The following is a 16,309-nucleotide window of genomic DNA, read 5'->3' on the forward strand; positions in this document are numbered from 1 at the left end:
GAAAGCCGAAGATCCATAAGTTCAGACACTAGTCTATGTAGAAGAATTGTGTTAAATGCAGAACTAAAATCTCAATAAAAGATGTCAATCGGATTAGGATTGGGGAGTTCAACCATGATGAGGTATGCCATGGTCAGCCGTAAAAACAAAACCAACTGGCTGAATTTGTTATTTGAGGCTATAAACCACCCAGCAAAAACTAGCCAAATTTAACTCCCTTGGGGGAAGGTATGTGCTATAAATCTTTCTGGAATCTGTTTGTGTAAATACTCTCCCTGCATCAGAGGTTTCTTTAGTAGGAGGAGATCCTTGCAGCTGAATAAAATATAAAGACATGATATAAGTATAACGCCTGCTTTTCTTTTTAAACCTTTTCTTTGTATCACCATAGAGATAATTTTTTTTAAAGAAACAGACGGATTTGGAAAATAAAAATCAGTTGCGTTGGCCGGGAATCGAACCCGGGTCAACTGCTTGGAAGGCAGCTATGCTCACCACTATACCACCAACGCCTTGTAATAAGAGGCTTCCAAAATTCCTGGTAGTAGGAAAAATTCACTTTCCTGTTAAAAAAGTGATGCTGTCCACGAATGGTTCATAAACGTATTGCTCCCTCTTGCTCTTTATTCATAGATTATTTGGGATCTGGGCGCTAGTGGAACCGGAATGGCCTTGAAAAGGCTACCTCTGAGCATATGCAAAGTGCACAATTCAGGATCCCAACCAGAAACCAACGTTTCTAAGCCAAGGGAGCAAAATTCTCACAAAGAAAGCACTGGGGGAGAGTCAGTTCAAAGAAAGTGGAATGCAGACCGCTGAATTGGATAAAATACAAATAAACCGATTAATATAATAAACACGACTTAATAATATTTGAGCATACATTGCAATCACATAATTAAGGGAGGGATCTTGGAAACTGGGCTTGCAAACGAGAGTGTGTGTTTTTCCAGACAATCACCTGGCAAGCTTTTAAAAAGAGACGAGTATAAATATGTGGAAGAAAAAGAATGCAGATTAGAGGAGTTTTTATGTTTTGATAAAATAAAAAGAAGCTCTCGTAGTCGGCAGGATTCGAACCTGCGCGGGGAGACCCCAATGGATTTCTAGTCCATCGCCTTAACCACTCGGCCACGACTACCTTGCTCGGTAAAGAATCTGCACGTTGTCCTCATATTTCTTAATGTATGGTGTGGCTCACCGCAGTGTATAAAGAAACCGTGTTTAAAAATAGACTATTGCCAAAGACGTTGGGGGGAAACCATTTCATAGAAAAGTCAGGATGGCCGAGCGGTCTAAGGCGCTGCGTTCAGGTCGCAGTCTCCCCTGGAGGCGTGGGTTCGAATCCCACTCCTGACACAGCCTTTTCTTTCATAAAACAAAATTTAAGATTTCCATCCGTTTTAAGCCACCGAGGAATTTAGTAATATTAGTAAATCTAGAGCCTGAATTCCCGAAGGATCAAAAATTAATTAAGAACCATTGAATAGAATAGAATAGAATTTTTATTGGCCAAGTGTGATTGGACACACAAGGAATTTGTCTTGGTGCATATGCTCTCAGTGTACATAAAAAAAGAAGATACCTTCATCAAGGTACAACATTTACAACACAATTGATGGTCAATATATCAATATAAATCATAAGGATTGCCAGCAACAAGTTATAGTCATACAGTCATAAATGGAAAGAGATTGGTGATGGGAACGATGAGATGATTAATAGTAGTGCAGATTCAGTAAATAGTTTGACAGTGTTGATGGGAATTATTTGTTTAGCAGAGTGATGGCCTTCGGGAAAAAACTGTTCTTGTGTCTAGTTGTTCTGGTGTGCAGTGCTCTATAGCATCGTTTTGAGGGTAGGAGTTGAAACAGTTTATGTCCTGGATGCGAGGATCGGATCGGATTCTTTCATCAACAGACAATGCATTTTGGAACCTAATGTTCCTAACAGATTAACCGAGTTGGAAGGGACCTTGTAGATCATCTAGTCCAACCCCCGCCCAAGCAGGAGACCTTAACACTATTTTCTGCACCCTGATGTAATAATTAGTTCCCAATGAGGAAATACATAACCAAGGCAATAATTTAATTTTTTTACCCGTAACTTAATATCTACAACAATGTAGATTGCTGTAGATTCCTGTTCCGCAAGGGACAGGACAAGAGGGAAAAACAAATCCAGGCATTTAAAAAAAAGAGAAATTAATTGATTGGGACAGATCCCTCACATGTTTTCAGGGTAATTCCAGAGCATGAAGAAAAATCTCTATAGATCTTGAAAGACAAGCCCCAATATCTAAGAGTCTGTCACAAAGAAGAGGGAGTCAAGCTATTCTCCAAAGCTATCTGAAGGCAGCAAAAGAAGCAATGAATGGAAACTAACCAAGGAGAGAAGCAACCTAGAACTAAAGATGTCTATGGAGATTCTCAAGTCCTCCAGGTCATGGCTGCCCGAAAAGTGCATTTATTTTTCTTCAAGTGGCAACTGGACTTTCTGGTTTTTCTTTGAAGACATTTCATTTCTCATCCAGCACTTTTGGGACTAGAACTAAGGAGACATTTCCAGACAGTTAGAACAATTAATTTGGTGGAACGGCTTGCCTCCAGAAGGTGTGAATACTCCAAAACTGGAAGTTTTTAAGAAGAGATTTGACAGTCATTTGTCTGATATGATATACAATCGTGCCCAAAATTGTGGAAACCTTTTGGGATAAGTGTATTTTTGAGGTTGAATGGCTAATAACACCGTTTTTTTTGGGAGTTTCAAGATAATCATATTCTACCCTGTGGAACGAACTTCCCCCTGGACTTCGACAACTATCTGACCTTAGGACCTTTCGCCGCGAACTTAAAATCTATCTATTCCGCCTTGCTGGACTGGCTTGATTTTTAAAAATTTTAATTTGATTTTATGGGTTTGAAATTTCTGTCAATTTTATAGGGCATTATTACATTTTAAATTTGGCCATTTGAATAAGTTTTTTAAGGGTTGTTTTTTAGTATTGTATGTATTGTTTCTTTTGTATTTTATTTTTGCTGTTCACCGCCCTGAGTCCTTCGGGAGAAGGGCGGTATACAAATTAAATTATTATTATTATTATTATTATTATTATTACTGCTGGAATGGCCTGGGAATAGCCCAGACCTTAACCCAATTGAAAATTTATGGAGCCGATTAAAGAAACTTGTTAGTCAGAAGCGACCTAGCAATAAAACCCAGTTAATAGAAGCAATCATTCCATCTTGTTTTCACATTCTAACAGCTGCAGAACTAAAAGACTTGCTTCACTCCACGGGAAGACGTTGTAAGGCCATAATTCACGCTAAAAGGTTATAAGTATATAAAGGTATAAGCATATATATATGCTTATACCTTTATATACTATATATATACTATATAACCTTTCTGTATGATAGTTACATATATTGTTGTGACAAAATAAATAAATAAAAAATAAAATAAATACCTGTACAATTAGCACAGGGGCCTTCCAAGGCTGTGTGCTCTCCCCACTTCTCTTCTCTCTGTATACCAATGACTGCATCTCTAACGATCCCTCTGTTAAACTACTGAAGTTCGCAGATGACACAACAGCAATCGGTCTCATTTGAGACAATGATGAATCTGCATACAGACGGGAGATTGAACAACTAGCCTCGTGGTGCAACCGGAACAATCTGGAACTGAACACACACAAAACCGTGGTAGACTTTAGGAGAAACCCTTCCATACTTCCACCTCTCACAATACTAGACAACACAGTATCAACAGTAGAAACCTTCACATTTCTAGGTTCTACCATATTGCAAGATCTAAAATGGACAGCTAAAATCAAAAGCGTCATCAAGAAAGCACAGCAAAGAATGTTCTTTCTGCACCAACTCAGGAAGCTCAAACTGCCCAAGAAGCTGCTGATTCAGTTCTACAGAGGAATGATTGAGTCTGTCATTTGCACCTTTATAACTGTCTGGTTCGATTCTGCAACCCAACAAGAAAGACACAGACTTCAGAGGATAATTAGAACTGCAGAAAAAACAATGGCTACCAACCTGCCTTCCATTGAGGACCTGTATACTGCACGAATCAAGAAGAGGGCTGGGAAAATATTTACAGATCCCTCACATCCTGGACATAAACTGTTTCAACTCCTACCCTCAAAACGACACTATAGAGCACTGCACACCAGAACAACTAGACACAAGAAGTTTCTTCCCAAACGCCATCACTCTGCTAAACAAATAATTCACACAACACTGTCAAACTATTGACTAAATCTGCACTATTAATCTTCTCATCATTCCCATCACCTATCTTCTTCCACTTATGACTGTAACTTTGTTGCTTGCATCTTTACGATTTATATTGATAGTTTCCTGATTTGCATAGGGTAGACTATGACGAATAGAATAGAATAGAATAGAATAGAATAGAATTGAATTGAATTGAATTGAATTGAATTGAATTTTTATTGGCCAAGTGTGATTGGACACACAAGGAATTTGTCTTGGTGCATATGCTCTCAGTGTACATAAAAGAAAAGATATCTTCATCAAGGTACAACATTTACAACACAAATGATGGTCAATATATCAATATAAATCATAAGGATTGCCAGCAACAAAGTTACAGTCATACAGTCATAAGTGTTGTAGCCTATGATTCTTGATGAAGGTATCTTTTCTTTTATGTACACCGAGAGCATATGCACCAAAGACAAATTCCTTGTGTGTCCAATCACACTTGGCCAATAAAAAATTCTGTTCTATTCTATTCTAATATATATGTTTGCATGTAATTTCACAGTAAGCGTTAACCGGTTGTGTAATTGTGCTTGTATCAGAGAAACTGCTGAGGCCAGTTCCTCAACCTTAGCAATTTGAAGATTGCTAAGGTTGAGGAATCTAGATTGCAGAAAATATGACTTCTGTAACAGAATCATCAGTGCTTGGAATACTTTACCTGACTCTGTGGTCTCTTCCCATAATCCCAAAAGCTTTAACCAAAAACTTTCTACTATTGATCTCACCCCATTCCTAAGAGGACCATAAGGGGCGTGCATAAGTGCACAAATGTGCTTACCGTTCCTGTCCTGTTGTTTTTCTTTTCTTCTTCCTATATATATATATATGCTTATACCTCCTAATATTTACTCATATATATGTTTATATACTATATAATTTTTTGTATGATGTTGTGACAAAATAAATAAAATAAAAATAAAAAATAAATGCGTGGACTTCAGCTCCCAGAAAGCCTGTATGCCAATTATTGAAACCCACACATTTAAAGCTGCTAAGCTTGAGAAAAAGGGGAAAAAAACAATTTAGACAGTTGCTCCAGTGGCGCAATCGGTTAGCGCGCGGTACTTATACAGCAGTACTTTGCCTCTAGCAATGCCGAGGTTGTGAGTTCGAACCTCACCTGGAGCAGGGACCCTTTTTGACTTCCTCACTGGGAAGTTACTCCTGGGAGTTACTCAGTCCATCCTGATTTCTATTACAGGTTTCAAGATGGTTAATATACTTGGATTATCTAGTTATGTAGGAATTTGGATTTAGGGAGTTTCCTTTCTCTTATGGAGGGCTGGAAAATATTTTTTTTTTAATTGCATGAAAAAGGAGAGGAGATTCTTTGAAGAAAGTTGAATGAACTAGGAAGGATGAATTATTGGAAGAGCTGAGAGAATCCGCAAGTTTAGCTAATGGCACCACCATGTGGAGAGCCAGAAACGCAACTTCTAGGAATTGTTAGCTTTGGAAAAAAATCCGAAAACATGCGAGCGTTGGTGGTATAGTGGTGAGCATAGCTGCCTTCCAAGCAGTTGACCCGGGTTCGATTCCCGGCCAACGCAAAAATCTTTTTTTTCTTCTTCTTCAAGGCCATAGAGACTCTCAGTCATCCAGGTAGTGGTTGTCCCAAAGGGGATTTTTTCAAGAGGCAACTGGACTTTCTGGTTTTTCTTTCGAAGATGTTTTGCTTCTCATCCAGTTGCCTCTTGAAAAAAGATCATTTTTAGGAAAATATTAGAATGTGCAGAAATGAATAGATTAACGCTTGCTATAAAGGAGAAGAGATCATGGCATCTGGCCCTCTCAATTCCTGGCAGATAGATGGGGAAGAAATGGAGGTAGGGACAGATTTTATTTTCCTGGGCTCCAAGATCACCGCAGATGGGGACTGCAGCCAAGAAATTAAAAGACGCTTGCTCCTGGGGAGGAAAGCTATGGCAAATCTAGACAGCGTACTAAAAAGCAGAGACATCACCCTGCCAACAAAAGAGCGGTTAGTCAAGGCTATGGTTTTTCCAGTTGCAATGGATGGCTGTGAAGGCTGGACCATAAGAAAGGCTGAGCACCAAAGAATCAAGGCCTTTGAACTATGGTTCAAATATTATTTGAAATAATATTATTTCAACTATTTTCAACTATATAATACTATAACTATTATAATGAAATAATATTATTTCAAATATTATTCAACTATTGACCTCACCCCATTCCTAAGAGGTCTATAAGGGGCGTGCATAAGAGCACAAACGTGCCTACCATTCCGGTCCTATTGTTTCCTTTCATTATATCCAATTAATATAGTTATTACATACTTATGCTCATATATATGCTTATATATTATATAGTTATTTTCATGCTTATGCTTAAAGAATAGAATAGAATAGAATGGAATAGAATAGAATTTTATTGGCCAAGTGTGATCGGACACACAAGGAATTTGTCTTGGTGCATATGCTCTCATAAAAGTACATCTCATAAGTGTACATAAAAGAAAAGATATGTTCATCAAGGTACAACATTTACAACACAATTGATGGTCAATATATCATTATAAATCATAAGGATTGCCAGCAGTTATAGTCATACAGTCATAAGTGGAAAGAGATTGGTGATGGGAACTATGAGACGATTAATAGTAGTGCAGATTCAGTAAATAGTCTGACAGTGTTGATGGAATTATTTGTTTAGCAGAGTGATGGCCTTCAGGAAAAACCTGTTCTTGTGTCTAGTTGTTCTGGTGTGCAGTGCTCTATAGCGTCGTTTTGAGGGTAGGAGTTGAAACAGTTTATGTCCAGGATGTGAGGGATCTGCAGATATTTTCACGGCCCTCTTCTTGATTCGTGCAGTATACAGGTCCTCAATGGAAGGCAGGTTGGTAGCAATTATTTTTTCTGCAGTTCTAATTATCCTCTGAAGTCTGTGTTTTTCTTGTTGGGTTGCAGAACCGAACCAGACAGTTATAGAGGTGCAAATGACAGACTCAATAATTCCTCTGTAGAACTGAATCAGCAGCTCCTTGGGCAGTTTGAGCTTAATGAGTTGGCACAGAAAGAACATTCTTTGTTGTTCTTTTTTAATGATGTTTTTGATGTTAGCTGTCCATTTTAGATCTTGCGATATGATAGAACCTAGAAATGTGAAGGTTTCTACTGTTGATACTGTGTTGTCAAGTATTGTGAGAGTATATTATATATACTCATATATATTATATATATATATAGGTCTTTGGTTGTTCGGGTTTTCTCCCGTGTAAAATTGGAAGTGTCTTGGCGACGTTTCGACGAAGTCTCATTCGTCATCTTCAGGCTTCAGCTTCGTGCTTCTGGGAGCAATGTGTGATCGCAGCTGTTTCTTCCTTTTAACTGCTAGTGGGGGTTTGAACTGATTGGGTGGGAGCTTGGCTGTGCTCTGATTGGCAAACGAGTCCCTAACACGAGGAATGACACCAGACCCACACTCACGAGGTCCACACAGGATGTCACCACCGCACATCCACCCAGAAAGCAGACCCAAACCCACACTGATCATGAAGCACGACCAAGGACCAGAAGCCAGACCGCAGCTGCAACATTAGCCATTTCAAACCCCTCCAATCCATTCATGCAGCAGACTGACACCCACTATGAAGATGTAGCACGACCACAAAGCCAAACAACAGCTATGCAGCTCACCAGCTCAAATCCCCCTGCAGCACAGACTAGACTGAGCACAACCAAGCCCCCACCAACACAGGACACACCCCCAGCTAATCAGAGCACAGAAAACCCCATCCAATCAGAGCACAGCCAAGCTCCCACCCAATCAGTTCAAACCCCACTAGCAGTTAAAAGGAAGAAACAGCTGCGATCACATTGCTCCCAGAAGCACGGTTGAAGCCTGAAGATGACGAATGAGACTTCGTCGAAACATCGCCAAGACACTTCCAATTTTACACGGGGGAAAACCCGAACAACCAAAGACCTATATACAAACAACCAAACTAATCCAAAAAGAACCTCCCACTAAAATCCAAGACAGAGAACAAGAAAACGCCACAGCCCTCCTTCCATATATAAAAGGCACCACAGACAGAATTAGCAAGATCCTCTACAAACACAACATCAAGACAGCATTCTGCACAAACCAAAAAATATCCACCATCCTAAGAAACCCCAAAGACAAAATTGAGTTAGAAAATCAAGGAGTATATAAAATCCCATGCACCGCCTGCCCCACCACATACATTGGACAAACCAACAGAAGAATAAGTGCACGCACTGAAGAACACAAGAACTCAGTCAAAAAAGAGGAACCAACTTCTTCCCTGGTCCAACACCTCAAAGCCACAGGACACGATATTGACTTTAAAAAGACCACAACTATCGCCAAAACTGAACACTTTAACAACAGAATAATCAGAGAAGCCATCGAGATAGAAAAACGCCCACACAGCATGAAAAAACGAGATGATACCTCCCGCCTACCAGCCATTTGGAAACCCGCCCTTATTGACAAACGAGTCCCTAACATGAGGAATGACACCAGACCCACACTCACGAGGTCCACACAGGATGTCACCACCACACATCCACCCAGAAAGCAGACCCAAACCCACACTGATCATGAAGCATGACCAAGGACCACAGCTGCAACATTAGCCATTTCAAACCCCTCCAATCCATACATGCAGCAGACTGACACCCACTACGAAGATGTAGCACGACCACGAACACGAAGCCAAACAACAGCAATGCAGCTCACCAGCTCAAATCCCCCTGCAACTCAGACTAATCTGAGCACAACCAAGCCCCCACCCAAACAGGACACACACCCAGCCAATCAGAGCACAAAAAAACCCCCATCCAATCAGAGCACAGCCAAGCTCCCACCCAATCAGTTCAAACCCCCACTAGCAGTTAAAAAGGAAGAAACAGCTGCAGTCACACATTGCTCCCAGAAGCACAAAGCTGAAGCCTGAAGATGACGAATGAGACTTTGTCGAAATGTCGCCAAGACACTTCCAATTTTACGCGGGAGAAAACCCGAATAACCCAAGACCTACATATATATATAATAAAATAAAATAAATAAAAATAAATAAAATGGTGCTGGAGTAGACTCCTGCGAGTCCCTTGGACTTCAAAGCAAACAAACAAGTCAGTCCTAGAGGAGATCAACCCTGACTGCTCTTTAGAAGACCAGATCCTGAAGATGAAACTCAAATAATTTGGCCACCTAATGAGAAGGAAGGACTCACTGGAGAAAAGCCTAATTCTGGGAAAGATGGAGGGCAAAAGAAGAAGGGGATGACAGAGAACAAGGTGGCTGGATGGAGTCACTGAAGCAGTAGGCATGAGTTTAAATGGATTCCAGAGGATGGTAGAGGAGAGGAAGGCTTGGAGGAACGTTGTTCATGGGGTCGCGATGGGTCGGACACGACTTCACAAATAACAACAATAAAGGAGAAAGAACAAACTGAACATTATATGACATGGGAGTTATTGTATGAAGGGACAGGATCCTGTCCGGGCTGAAGAAGCTTCTTGGATGAGAAGCGAAATGTCTTCAAAAGAAAAAAAAAACAAGAAAGTCCAGTTGCCTCCTGAAAAAAGCACCTTTGAGTTTTCTTCAATTTATCTCTGGACACTAATAAATTCACTTTTTCCCTCCCCCTATCCAAGTACTAATGTGATATTAACTGAGGAATGTGTGAAGGCAAATCATCACCTGAGAATTTGGTGTTATTGTTAAAAACAAACATGGTAACCCAAAAAGAGTGTGTTTATTCATTTATAAACAGTCATTACAGGATATCACCCTGCCAACAAAAGTGCATCTAGTCAAGGCCATGGTTTTCCCAGTTGCAATGGATGGCTGTGAAAGTTGGACCATAAGGAAGGCTGAGCGTCAAAGAATTGAGGCCTTTGAATTCTGGTGCTGGAGAAGACTCCTGCGAGTCCCTTGGACCAGCGGTGAAATCCAGCAGGTTCTAACAGGTTCTGGAGAACCGGTAGCGAAAATTTTGAGCAGTTCGGAGAACCAATAGCGGAAATTTTGAGGAGTTCAGAGAACTGGCAAATACCACCTCTGGCTGGCTCCAGAGTGGGGTGGGAATGGAGATTTTGCAATATCCTTCCCCCAGGAGTGGGGAGGGAATGGGGATTTTGCAGTATCCTTCCCCTGGAGTGGGGTGGGAATGGAGATTTTGCAGTGTCCTTCCCTTGCCATACCCAACAAGTCATGTCCACCATGTCACACCACACCCACCAATCCTTGCCCACAGAACCAATAGTAAAAAAAATTTGGGTTTCATCACTGGACCAAACCGGTTTCATTTAAAAAGATATCAATTTTTTCCCCAATTTGTCTTTTTCTTCCTCCCCATCCTCTCTAGTTTTTAGGGTTTGTTAAACATTTTTCTTGGCCTATGCTTTCTTATCTTTGTATTCAAAAATGATTTTTAAAGAGATTTACCAGAACAGTGTTTACAAAAACACTAGTGTAATATGACTGGGTGTTTTATTATTATGATTTATTGGGTTAGGGATTTTCGGTCTTCACTGTGAGTTGTATCGTGTTGGGGTGTGTGCACTGAGGGAGCTCAACCAATCTCAAAATAAAAAAAAATATTTTAACCAAAAAAAAAAAAAAAGATAAACCAGGATCCTTTCCCTCCTTCTCAATCAGGCAGCCACAAATATATTTATCAGGAAATTCATTTATAATATTTATACATTTTTACGGAGGAAACTGGGCCTCTTCTAAATATAGTCCACGCCAAACACCTTAGCAGGCTACTTCTCTTGAGTTACTTGCATGAAAATTGTGTTCCAACGTTTTGCTTGAATTCACCTAAGGAAGTTGCAAGGTGGGAGTCCAACAAATGTATAGAATCGATATAAAAAGCAAGTAATTAGAATAGAATAGAATAGAATAGAATAGAATAGAATAGAATAGAATAGAATAGAATAGAATAGAATAGAATTTTTTATTGACCATGTGTGATTGGACACACAAGAAATTTGTGTCTTTGGTACATAGGCTCTCAGTGTACATAAAAGAAAAGATACGTTCATCAACAATTCTAAGGTACAACACTTAATGATAGTCATAGGGTACAAATAAGCAATCAGGAAACAATATCAATATAAATTGTAAGGATACAAGCAACAAAGTTAGTCATACAGTCATAAGTGGAAGGAGATGGGTGATGGGAACGATGAGAAGATTAATAGCAGTGCAGATTTAGTCAATAATTTGACAGTGTTGAGGGAATTATTTGTTTAGCAGAATGATGGCGATTTGGAAGAAACTGTTCTTGTGTCTAGTTGTTCTTGTGTGCAATGCTCTGTAGCATCGTTTTGAGGGTAGGAGTTGAAACAATTAATATCCAGGATGTAAGGGATCTGTAAATATTTTCACAGCCCTCTTTTTGACTCGTGCAGTATACAGGTCCTCAATGAAGGCAGAATTTTAAATAATTCTATTTAAAAGATAACTTCTTTAAAAGCAAGTCGTTCTCTTTAAAAAGGCAAATGTGTTAGGAGTGGGATTAGAACCCATGCCTCCAGAGAAGACTGCGACCTGGACAAAGCGCCTTAGACCGCTCAGCCATTGTGACTTCTGCTTCCCAAGTGGGGGGGGGAGGAGCTGTTGGTGCAAAAATTTGGGTTTACAAGTTTCAAAGTTATAGTGTATATACATAATCATATGCATAGGGACATGGTGGTTCAGTGGCTAAAACGCTGAGCTTGTCAATGGAAAGGTTGGCAGTTCAGTGGTTCGAATCCCTAGCGCCGTGTAATGGACTGAGCGCCTGTTACTTATCCCATTCTGCCAACCTAGCAGTTCAAAAGCACGTAAACAATGCAAGTAGAAAAATAGGGACCACCTTTGGTGGGAAGGTAACAGTGTTCCATGCGCCTTCAGCGTTGAGTCATGACCACGGAGACGTCTTCAGACAGCTCTGGCTCTTCGGCTTTGAAACGGAGGTGAGCACCGCCCCATAGAGTCGGGAACAACTAGGACATATCTGTGAGGGGAACCTGTTGTGACTCCAGCCCCTGAACCGAAAGTGCCCGAAAGTGACTCAGAGAGTGAGGGGGTAGAGCCACAGTTGCAAATGCTGCAACAATGGTTCCCACACGTCTGCCCGTATAGGCCTTACCAGCCACTTGAGGGCACATCCTGGATAGCTCACAACCTATTAGATGTCAAGGTCCTCTTCAAACACGATGGACGAACATCGTCATCATCAATCATATGCATATAATTATTTACTTTTGTAAGGGGTGGGAGAATACATCAGAAGTGTTTTTGGAGTACGGGGTATAGAAAAGATTGGGAACCCCTGCTGATCCAATTCTACCAAGGAATGATTGAGTCTGTCATCTCCACCTCTATAACTGGTTTGGCTCTGCAACCCAACAAGACAGACACAGACTTCAGAGGATAATTAGAACTGCAGAAAAAACAATTGCTACCAACCTGCCTTCCATGGAGGACCTGTATACCGCACGAGTCAAAAAGAGGGCTGGGAAAATATTTACAGACCCCTCACATCCGGGACATAAACTGTTCCAACTCCTACCCTCAAAACGAAGCTATAGAGCACTGCACACCAGAACAACTAGACACAAGGACAGTTTCTTCCCGAACGCCATCCCTCTGCTAAACGAATAATTCCCTCAACACTGTCAAAGTATTGACTCAATCTGCACTATTATTAATCTTCTCCTTGTTCCTATCACCCATCTCCTTCCACTTATGACTGTATGGTTGTACCCATGTTGCTTATATCCTTATGATTTATATTGATATTGTTTCCTGATTGCTTATTTGTACCCTATGACTATCATTAAGTGTTGTACCTTATGATTCCTGATGAAGGTATCTTGTCTTTTATGTACGCTGAGAGAAAATGCACCAAGACAAATTCCTTGTGTGTCCAACCACACTTGGCCCTATAAAGAATTCTATCCTATTCTAATTCTATTTTAATTCTATTCTATTCTCCATTCCATCTATTCTATTCTATTCTCCATTCCATCTATTCTATTCTCCATTCCATCTATTCTATTCTCCATTCCTTCTATTCTATTCTATTCTATTCTCCATTCCATCTATTCTATTCTCCATTCCATCTATTCTATTCTCCATTCCTTCTATTCTATTCTATTCTCCATTCCTTCTATTCTATTCTATTCTCCATTCCTCCTATTCTATTCTCCATTCCATCTATTCTATTCTATTCTATTCTATTCTATTCTTAACTCTATTCTATTCTATTTTATTCATTTCTCCCTCTTAACATATCTTCCAATAAGAATGTAACAATAGTTATAGTCATAGTAATAAGCATAGTTTACTTCTCTTACCATGTTTTCTATATTCCCCTAATCTCCATTTCTAATTTCTATTTTTATTTTCCAACCGTTCATAAAATAGGTCCCCTGTCATATAATATTCTATTCTATTCTAGTTAGTTTTAATTTCATAACTTGCATTTCTGTTGGCTGGGGGGCAGAGGCATTTTCCTAATGAGGTTTTAAGTAAGTTTTAAATTAAGGAATCTAGGACCCTTGCAATCACAATTTCTCGTCTGGAATTTAATAAGTGCCAAGAAAAATACATTCCTTGGGTAAAATTGTGGAAAGTTTAAGCCAGTAAGTCCCTGCAAACTTGAGATTCTTAAATCGAGATAGCCACAGCTATTTTTTGTTTTTTTTTGAGAAAGTAGGTGGCTCTTAAAAGAGCCTTTGGGTCTGATGAGGGAAGTTTGTCGTAAGCTCGTTTTTACTTGGAGCTGGTGTATTTGGTGACGGCCTTGGTGCCCTCGGAGACGGCGTGCTTGGCCAGCTCTCCGGGCAGCAGGAGGCGGACGGCCGTCTGGATCTCCCGGGAGGTGATGGTGGAGCGCTTGTTGTAGTGAGCCAGGCGGGAAGCCTCAGCCGCGATGCGCTCGAAGATGTCGTTGACGAAGGAGTTCATGATGCTCATGGCCTTGGAGGAGATGCCGGTGTCGGGATGGACCTGCTTCAGCACCTTATAGACATAGATGGAGTAGCTCTCCTTGCGGGTCTTCTTGCGTTTCTTATCCCCTTTCTTCTGGGTTTTAGTGACGGCTTTCTTGGAGCCCTTCTTGGGCGCGGGAGCAGCCTTAGCCGGCTCAGGCATGGTCAAATTACCAACCTACTCCCCCAAAAAATAAGAACCAAATTCTGTAGAAGAAACTCTGTCTGGCCCCTATTTATAGGAGGCATATGCAAATGAAGGAGTTCAAACCCTCCCGTTTCATTGGCTCGGAAGCAGAGCCCCACCCCATTTCCATACATTGAGTACGCTAATGACCGAATTGCTGAGAGAAAGCGATTTTTTTATTGGCCTGCAAATAGAGCGCCTCTTCTTTATTGGGAGGTCGAAAAGAGTGGTGGTTTTGGGGGTTTTTTTCATTGGACGCAAGAAAAACCTCGACAGAAACGAACCAATAGGAATTCGCCTGGGCAAGCTTTTCGAGTGAATAAAAGGAGACCAAGCGCCCGCTTGGAAACTATTCCACTCGGATTGAGCTTTTTGGTGTTTGATATCCTTCAATAGTAGCATGTCTGGACGCGGCAAGCAAGGAGGCAAAGCCCGGGCTAAGGCCAAGACTCGCTCTTCCCGCGCCGGGCTCCAGTTCCCCGTGGGCCGCGTGCATCGCCTGCTCCGCAAGGGCAACTACGCCGAGAGAGTGGGAGCCGGAGCTCCCGTCTACCTGGCCGCGGTGCTGGAATACCTGACGGCCGAAATCTTGGAGCTGGCGGGCAACGCGGCCCGGGACAACAAGAAGACGCGGATCATCCCGCGCCACTTGCAGCTGGCCATCCGCAATGACGAGGAGCTGAACAAGCTGCTGGGCAAAGTCACCATCGCCCAGGGAGGCGTCCTGCCCAACATCCAAGCCGTCCTGCTGCCCAAGAAGACCGAGAGCCACAAGGCCAAAGGGAAGTAGGAGCCCTCTCCCGCCTGCTTGGCTCACTCAGCCGCCGAAGAACGAACCCCCAAAGGCTCTTTTAAGAGCCACCCACTTTTTCCTGGAAAGAGCTGGTCTCAACTTGCTAAGTTGAAACCGTATCCTGAGACCCTTCTTTAAAATTCCCTCTACAAAATACACATACACAAAAACATCTTTCTCAGGATAGAATAGACTTTATTGGCTAAGTGACTGGACACAAGGAATTTGTCTTTGGTGTATATGCTCTTGTACATAAGGAATATAAAATGCATTCATCAAGAATAAAAACATACAACACTTAAATCTTAAACTTAATAATAAAGTCAAGATTACTAATAAACTATCAAATCGTACTAGGAAACGAAGTAAAAATAAATTGAAAGATGCAAGTACATGGTTATAGCAATAAGCTATATAGCATCTTTCCATGTGCTTTCCATATGGAAAGAGATCGATACTAGTAAGGAAGAGAAGAATAACTAATATAGTCTTAGTAAATTTTTTGAGTGTTGTGGGAATTAGTTGTTAAGCAGAATAATGGCATTTGGGGGAAAAACTTGTGTCTAGTTGTTCTGGTGTGCAGTGCTCTATAGTGTCGTTTTGAGGGTAGAAGTCGAAACAATTTATATCCAGGATGTGAGGGGACTGTAGATAGTTTCACAATTACGATGAAAAGCAGACATTTGAGCCATCCAAGTGAAGAGAATAGATACAATAAGATACATTCTATCCAGTCTCTGGAGATTTTCTGGAGAAATCATAGGTGATTTTTTCTCCCCAAAAGGCGACTGAACTTCCTTGTTGTTTTTTGTCTTTAAAAACGTTTCGCTTCTCCTCCAAGCTTAGAATTTCCACCGCAGAATCTTCTTGGAGGAGAAGCGAAACGTTTTCAAAGAAAATCGAAAGAAGTGCGGTTCATTGTTCCAAAAAAAGCACCTCTGGAGTTCCATCAAAGTCCCAGAGCCCAATTTTTCAAAAACCCAAATACACTTCGGATAGCAAACCCGAGAAAATCCGTTCGGGATTGCCATGCATTGTTAGACAG

The 16,309-nt window shown here is 40.9% G+C and overlaps 2 protein-coding genes and 5 non-coding genes across 7 annotated transcripts; 4 read left to right on the forward strand and 3 right to left on the reverse strand.

Moving 5' to 3' along the window:
* Nucleotides 1-440: 440 nt before the first annotated feature.
* TRNAG-UCC (transfer RNA glycine (anticodon UCC)) lies at nt 441-512 on the reverse strand. Its single transcript has one exon. It is a non-coding gene; the product is annotated as a tRNA-Gly (tRNA).
* Nucleotides 513-1,059: 547 nt separating this feature from the next.
* On the reverse strand, nt 1,060-1,141 carry TRNAS-AGA (transfer RNA serine (anticodon AGA)). The gene has a single exon. It is a non-coding gene; the product is annotated as a tRNA-Ser (tRNA).
* Nucleotides 1,142-1,276: 135 nt separating this feature from the next.
* Nucleotides 1,277-1,359, forward strand: TRNAL-CAG (transfer RNA leucine (anticodon CAG)). Its single transcript has one exon. It is a non-coding gene; the product is annotated as a tRNA-Leu (tRNA).
* A 3,977-nt stretch (nt 1,360-5,336) lies between these two features.
* Nucleotides 5,337-5,432, forward strand: TRNAI-UAU (transfer RNA isoleucine (anticodon UAU)). The gene is made up of 2 exons: nt 5,337-5,374; nt 5,397-5,432. It is a non-coding gene; the product is annotated as a tRNA-Ile (tRNA).
* Nucleotides 5,433-5,782: 350 nt separating this feature from the next.
* TRNAG-UCC (transfer RNA glycine (anticodon UCC)) lies at nt 5,783-5,854 on the forward strand. Its single transcript has one exon. It is a non-coding gene; the product is annotated as a tRNA-Gly (tRNA).
* An 8,212-nt stretch (nt 5,855-14,066) lies between these two features.
* On the reverse strand, nt 14,067-14,447 carry LOC131197246 (histone H2B 8-like). Its single transcript, XM_058181050.1, has one exon. It carries the CDS (start codon nt 14,445-14,447, stop codon nt 14,067-14,069), a length of 381 nt encoding a protein of 126 aa, XP_058037033.1.
* Nucleotides 14,448-14,845: 398 nt separating this feature from the next.
* Nucleotides 14,846-15,261, forward strand: LOC131197244 (histone H2A type 2-C-like). The gene has a single exon (XM_058181048.1). The coding sequence runs from the start codon at nt 14,872-14,874 to the stop codon at nt 15,259-15,261; it is 390 nt and encodes a 129-aa protein (XP_058037031.1). The 5' UTR covers nt 14,846-14,871.
* Nucleotides 15,262-16,309: the final 1,048 nt, after the last annotated feature.

The sequence above is a fragment of the Ahaetulla prasina genome, chromosome 4 (assembly GCF_028640845.1).
Source record: "Ahaetulla prasina isolate Xishuangbanna chromosome 4, ASM2864084v1, whole genome shotgun sequence".
NCBI classification, from domain to species: Eukaryota; Metazoa; Chordata; class Lepidosauria; order Squamata; family Colubridae; genus Ahaetulla; species Ahaetulla prasina.

Bases quoted from the DNA above. Each gene is read 5' to 3' on its own strand.
- LOC131197246 (XM_058181050.1), bottom strand. From the start codon at position 14,447: ATGCCTGAGCCGGCTAAGGCTGCTCCCGCGCCCAAGAAGGGCTCCAAG.
- LOC131197244 (XM_058181048.1), top strand. From the start codon at position 14,872: ATGTCTGGACGCGGCAAGCAAGGAGGCAAAGCCCGGGCTAAGGCCAAG.